The sequence below is a fragment of the Buceros rhinoceros genome, unplaced genomic scaffold (genome assembly GCF_000710305.1).
Source record: "Buceros rhinoceros silvestris isolate BGI_N320 unplaced genomic scaffold, ASM71030v1 scaffold10291, whole genome shotgun sequence".
NCBI lineage: Eukaryota > Metazoa > Chordata > Aves > Bucerotiformes > Bucerotidae > Buceros > Buceros rhinoceros.
The window spans coordinates 1,501-8,409 of NW_010392491.1; the positions used below are offsets into that span (position 1 = coordinate 1,501).

The 6,909-nt window shown below is 47.9% G+C and overlaps 1 protein-coding gene across 1 annotated transcript in view; it reads left to right on the top strand.

The window, feature by feature from the left end:
* Window positions 1-436: 436 nt before the first annotated feature.
* The window catches only part of DDR2 (discoidin domain receptor tyrosine kinase 2), a gene marked incomplete at its 5' end in the record, with an annotated part of 18,493 nt that continues 12,020 nt past the window's right edge, over window positions 437-6,909 (top strand). Inside the window, 3 exons of the mRNA XM_010144495.1 lie at window positions 437-584; window positions 794-899; window positions 3,561-3,747. Of these exons, the coding sequence (XP_010142797.1) occupies window positions 437-584; window positions 794-899; window positions 3,561-3,747 (441 nt within the window). The remainder of the gene's footprint in view (window positions 585-793; window positions 900-3,560; window positions 3,748-6,909) is intronic.

A 6,909-nucleotide genomic window follows, 5' to 3' on the forward strand; every position in this document is an offset into this window, starting at 1 on the left:
CTTCATCCCCCAAACGCTGCAGCACCTCTGGAATTTTGTTGGCTTATAGAGAAAGGACATCAGAACCCTCCAGCAGGTAACTAGTCACGAGGACAAGTTACCTTTTGTTAGGATAGACATGGAGACTCACTTGAAGGAGAGGTTACGTGCTGGTTAACTGGAGCTCTGGAACATATAGTCCAGCTATATGTTCGTCTCCCACCTGCCTTTCTCCTCTCCCTCAGAGCACTGTCTGGTGTGGGTCTGCAGTGGACAGCAGGTGAAATGGCAGCACCCTTCACCCTGTAAGCCCTGTACCAGGTAGGAGGAGGGGAGCAGCAGCAGCTAACCCTCTGCAGAAAGCTCCCCGGTCTGAAGTGATAGGGTACAAGCACACCCATGAACAAACCAACAGCACAGTGGGGAAAAGTCGCTGGTAAGGATCTCTCTTCTCCAGGTGATCCAAGGCAACATCGATACTTATGACGTGGTCTTGAAAGATCTTCGGCCTCCTATCATTGCACGTTTTGTCCGGGTGATTCCTGTGACGAAGATGCCGGTGACTGTCTGTATGAGGGTGGAGCTCTATGGCTGTGTCTGGTATGGTAAGTAACCGTTTTCATGCCTGTCACTGGAAAGTGGTCCTTACGCAACACTGACCGGGACTCGTCCGCGTCCCCATGCGTGCAGAGGGAATCCCAGGCCCACGGAACTCCTTCTGTTGGTCCACATCGTAAATAGAAGGATCACATGGACAGAGATGATGGAAGGCTGCTGCTGCTGTATTTCTGAGGTATATGGCCTTCTTTTTTAGATGGTTTGGCATCCTATAGCATCCCTGAAGGAGGGACAATAGCGGCTCCTGGCTTCCCCATCGTTTATCTGAATGACTCGACCTATGATGGCTACCAGGAGCGCAGGTGGGAGAAGTTGTCCTGTTCTCTCTTGGTCACTGTGCAAATTATCTCTTCTTTCCTACTTAACCTTATCACCAGTATCTCGTATCCTAAATGCTTCTTTGAGACCTCCAGAGCTGCCAGCCAGTCTACTAGTTCTCTACAGCATTGTGGCTTCGTTATTCCAGCCCTTCATGTCATTAGTTGCTCTTTTCAAGGAGAGCGTGGGCTCAGGATACTTCAGATTCATGTCCCCCAGCTGAGAAAGGCTGGCAGGGAAGAAACAATTTTTTTGTTATTGGAAGTTGTTGGTGCTTCTCTTTAAATAGAAGAGTGTGTCCTTACACAGCCAAGAGCTGTCTTTGTTCATAGCTTCCGTCTTTACCTGATGTGACGACGCAGTTCTGATGGTGTCTGATTGCCTTCTAGCCCTCATCACTCCTGGTCTCCAATTGTGACCATATTCATTGCCCTGATTTCTTTGTTGGTTCAGGTGTAGCCTTAAGCTGATGCTGATACTGCAGATCGTAAGGTGCTGCTACTCTTCTGTTGCCCCAGAGTGGAGAGGGAGAGCTGGCTGGACCTTCTACCTGTGCAGCCCCAGAGTTGCTGCAGCAGATGAAGGTCCTTCCCCTCTTCATTGCCTTTGCTTCTGCAGTTTGGTATCTGAAATGCATTCTCTAGCAGATTGCATCTTAAACTGTTGCAGGAGGTCTCCAGGGTAAACTGGGCATCCGAGAAAGAGTGCAACACCTGAACTCTAGGCCTGCTCTTGATCCCTGTGAGCTTCTGGACAGATTTGAGGTATTGGTTTTGAAAACAAAGCTCTGAAGGACTTGAAACCACTTGGAAAACTGCTTCACTCCCTGTGAGAAGCTTCAGGTCAGCAGAGGCACCACTGCCAAGGTGGTATGAGAGGAAGGTGGCTGACTACTCACTGTAAAGATTTCTTGGGTATGATGCTTTTCCAATTTGGAGTCAAAAAGCCTGAAGGAACTGGATTTCGACAGCTGGTTACGAGGCCTGTTAGTTTTTCATGCCACTGAGATGACTTAGGGTGACATGTTACTGACATTTGGAAGTATCTCATTTACCCAGTAGTTGACTCTTACAGAAGAAGAGTTCATTAAGAGTCTGTATCCGAAGCTAAATAACGGGCTGAACTTACGGTCATTTAGTGTGACCGCTTTCTTGGCCATAAATACAAATTTGAGTGTGTTCCAGTGGCTTGAAGCCTCAGTCAAACTTGGGCACGGGTATCTTCCTGAGGCAGGGACGTGCCTCAGGAGTGATCTGACTGTGTCTCTTTGGTGACTTGGTGTCATCCGTTGCTTTAAGCTGCTTTTATTATATGTCCTGTTTCAGTGTCATTAACTTCCTTTTTACTGATGCCTGAATTTTTTTTATGCTTAAAGGTGATTTTTCTAAATCTCTTTGAGTTCTGTTGTGCTGGAGGTTAAACTAACAGAGTGGAAAGGACATTCTTCATGCTCGTAGGATGTTGCAAGATACTGGGAAATAATGTCTCTATATATTAATATCTGATTAATATCTTTCAAGCTGCACTGATGTAGTAGGGATTAGATATGAAAAAGAAAGGTTTTTTGTATACAGTTTTTGACGTAGGTGTTGCATTTAGCTGTCCAGCACTAGCGTAGGAAGCCGGGTCTGCTGGGGCGTGGCGGGGAGCCACAGATGTAGGCACAAACCCCAGCTTACGCTGAGTGTGGACTCTTTTAAACTACGTACCCTCTAACTCAGGTGCCTGACTGGCCTGGGAGCAGGAGTCCGCCTCTTCCAGTGGTTAAGCCCTATTTGGAGTTCGAAGGCATGCATGCCTGTGCAAATTCCGGTGACAGGGCCCCACCTGGAATGGACTTGCAGAGCTTCAGCGTATGTAGCACCAGCCCAGCCCTGGGGGCAGCTGAGTGAAACCAGTCCAGGGAGCAAGTTCAGGCCCTAGCACAGCTCAGCTGTTGGTGCTCAACTGTTGGTCTCTGCTATAGCACAAGGGACAGGCCAGGGGTGGCTCCCAGGAGGCAGGTGGGTCAGGAGTGTCCAAATCTGGCATCGCCTGCTCTAGGACAGTGCTGGAAAACTCTGTGCTCTTGGGTAGGAAGTGGAATGGGGCAGGGTCCTGGGCAAAGAGTATGATCAGCCTGGGAAACAGCCAGTAACACCCTTCTCTTGCTCCAGGAGCAGTGCCAGAACTGATCCCAGTTAGAACTGGCTGTGGCTGGGTGAGCTGCCCATGGTCTCACTGCTCCTTTTCCTGCTTTTCTGTCCCTGCCTGCAAAGCTTTCCCTGCTGGTTCTGCCAGGACAGGATGGAGCAGTGTTCCTCCCATGCAGCTCCATGGTGGAACGCTGCAATTACAGCTCTGTCTGGAGAGCGCACGGTGTCTCAGCTTTTGTTCTCGGGACGCTCCAGGCTTGTAGCTTGGCTTTGCTGTCAGTGCTTGGTATCAGTGTTAAAACTCCTGCCTCTTCCCTAGCAGGGAAAGATTTTAAAAGCAAAGCATGAATAAAATAAAGGTGATCTTGCATAAGAACTGGGAATGAGTTCTTGTCCAGGAGGGGTTAAGAGGAAATAAACAGTTTTCCTGGCAGCAGTTGAAGGACCTGTGTGCTTTCTCATTTGAGCTCTGGCTGATGTTCTGCCTAACTGTTGGTTCTTTCTTGCTAGGCACTTGTACGGTGGCCTGGGCCAGCTGACGGATGGTGTTTTAGGACTGGACGACTTCACACAGAGCCACCAGTATCGCGTGTGGCCAGGCTATGACTACGTTGGCTGGAAGAACGAGAGCTTCAGCACGGGCTCTGTTGAAATGGAGTTCCAGTTTGACCGACCCCGGAACTTCACCTCCATGAAGGTAGCCAGCGCAGCGGCTGGGGCAGGCTTTGGGTCTGGGTGCTTCCAGATTGCCCCTTGCCCTCTTCCCAAAGTAGGGAGGACATGAGGTGCCCGACAGCAGAGTCCACCACAGGCAGAATCTGAGCAGGAAATGTCCATGTTTGCTGATGTAGAAGGGTGAAGCTGAGGAGCACTTGCCTCGCAGAGCTCAGACACTCTCAGTATTTGGCTTAAAGGAACGAACAGCAGAACCCAAAGCAGTGGTCAGGTAGCTGAGATGGATTTAGGCTGTCGAGGGGTTGCCTGACCCTTGAGGTAAAGGAATGTTGTTGTGCTTCTATTTTCACCCAGAATTTCTCTGAATGCTTCAATCTGTGCCTGTGCTGTGGGAAATTACTGAAATGCACAGGAAAAGGATGAGCTGGACTTTGAGTCTGTAGTAAACAGCAGACTCTTTTAAAAAGGATTGGTGGCTTTTCTTGTAGAGATTTCAAATGAAGGAGAACCCACCACATCCTTAAGTAAATTGGTGGTTACTTACCCTGGTTTTATTTTGTATATTTTTAACTTGCAACCGTTGGCTCTTTGCCTGCTTTTGCTGGCAGAAAGAAGAATCCTGCCTTCTCAGAAACGTTCCTGCTTCTACACTGTGATTAAACCATGCTCTTAATCTTTGCTTCAGTAAACTAAGTTGGCTGAACTTCTCGGTGCCGTCCCTGTGAGATCCAGGGTCATTCTGTAGCTGTCTTCCAATCCTTTCTTTCTTTGCCAGTACTCTTTTGATGGTATAGGAACTGGATGCAGGCTTTCCATCGAACTGCGTAAAAAAAACTGGTACCAATTTCCTGCTTTTGGATGATTCTTCTTTGTTTGTGAATCTTGTGATCGTATTAGTCCTCCCAGCCATTGGATGGGGAGCCAGCATTCATTAAGACTTTGGTATCATGCTAAAAGTCAGTTCAAAGTTACTGGTGTCTGGGGTAGAAGTCCAGTATCAAAAGCATCAATCACAGTTTGTTCCTGGCTTCACTACCCTGAAATCAGTCTTGAAAGCTTCAGATTATTTTAGGAAACTTTGAGGTTTGTTTGGTTTTTCCCATTTAATTTATATAATTGCTAATGATCCTGCTGTCGTTTTCAGGTCATTGAAAAAGGTAGCAAATACCCTTGAGCTAGGAACACCTTCCTGTTAGCAAAACACCGAGAGCAGAATTGGTGCCTTAGTGTGTAGCACTTAGGATTGGACAATTCTTAATCAAATTAATGTACTTCATGAGCTTGTACTCTGCTAACTGGAGTCAGATGTTACCAGGAGTACATCAACTGCCTTACGAAAGCCTGTCATGTAAACACAGCAGATGTGTAAGCTCTTAGAAATAGCTGCTTCATCTGGCAGTTCATTATAAAGCTGTATTGATTAGCATACATTATTCTTCATAATTTATTGAATGTTGCCTCTTTCAGCTTTGCATTGATTTTGTACCGACTAGGTGGTCTGTAGATACCTTTTCGTGTCTTCATACCTGTTGGCTTTATCCCAGTCTCCTGAACTTGCCGGTATCCAGGAAAGTATTAAAAGATGTATGTAAGCAAGTATTGCAACAGCACTGCAAGCACCTTAGGCTCGAAGAGGGTAAAATTGGGCTTTAGCGGGTGGTGTTGGGAATAGAAGGTGTCTCTGTATCAGCCCAAGATGTGAACATCTCCAACTCCTGTCCAATAGGGCACAAATTGTATATGGCAGGCATCAGGCTTTCCTGCCTTGTTATGGATGACTGTGTCTCCTTATTGAATAGCATTCTCTAAGCTTCATCTGTTCCTAATTATATGCAAATACCCTTCTTTTGTCTTTTTACTGCTCATCAGGCCTGTCGTCCTCATTACTGCTTCACCGCTATTCACTGCAAGACCTTGCAGAGGCCAAGCAATTAATGGGGTTCAGAGCTGCGCTTAGTTTGGGAACTGTTGTTGTCACAGTTGCTAATACTCCACAGTCATTAGGAAATAATTGCTGGAGTCTCTAGGGAGGGTTGGACCACCGTGGCTATGAAAATGGAGTAGACTTGAGGAGTGCTAAAGGATTTAAGGGTCTCCTTACTCCTGGTTCCTGGTCACTGGCCACAGTGCCAAGATAACTGTGATCCAGATCTTCAGGACTGTGTGGCAGACCTTCAGCTGTTTAAAAATGCGCAGGGCAAGATTTGCATTGAAGGAGGTCGGTGGAACAGCATGAAGGGTCCTTACTAGCCTTGTCCCTCTCCATGGATCCTGCTCCCTTGGAAGTGCTGGAAGCCTGGGAGAGTGCCAGGCATTGACGGGGCTGCGGGGCCGCAGCCCAGGGAGATGGAGACATCACCTCTGTGCTGGAGCTCTTGGTTTGGGTGCAGCACAAGAGCAAGCAGGGAGAAAGTTGCTACCAGCTCTTGGGAGGGTAAAACCAAGGTCCCAAAGGCAGAGGTGTGAAGTCAGCCTGAAAGCAGCTGGTGAACGGCTTAGTCTCGAAGTGGACTGTGTGGGGCTGGAACTCGGAGGTGAGAGAGGATGCTTTTGTTTAGGTGAGGGGTTTGCCTGGCAGCACAGTGATTGCAGTTTACATTCCAGCATCACTGGCTAAACCAGTGGTGCCACTGCAGCAGGGACAAACTGGTGATGAGCCGCCAGGAGGGGCTGATGGATACAGACTTACCTGACGGCTTTCTTAAACCTTAGATGTGCAGTTTTCCTCAAGGTGCAACCACGGCAGAAGAGCTGCTCTATGTCAGGGGAATAGCTTCTTGAGCTTGTACCGTTGCTTTTTTTTTTTTAATTAGCTTAGACTGCAGATGCTGAGGGCTCTCTAAAAGAGGCTAGAGCCTCTTTAGTGGTTTCTCTTTTTCCACTTAGGAGAATTGGTCTGTGAGGCTTTAAAATCACAGAATCAAAGAATGGTTTGGTGGGAAGGGACCTTTAAAACTCCTCCAAGTCCAGTCCCCTCAGGGACATCTGCAACTAGAGCAGGTTGCTCAGAGCCCCAGGGTTCCAACCAGACCTGGAATGGTTCCAGGGATGGGGCTTCTCTCACATTCCTGGGCAACCTGGGCCAGGGTCTCACCACCGTCAGCATAAAAAAATTTCTTCCTTCTCTCTAGTCTGGATCTCCCCCTTTCAGTTGAACCCATCACCCCTTGTCCTGTCCCACAAC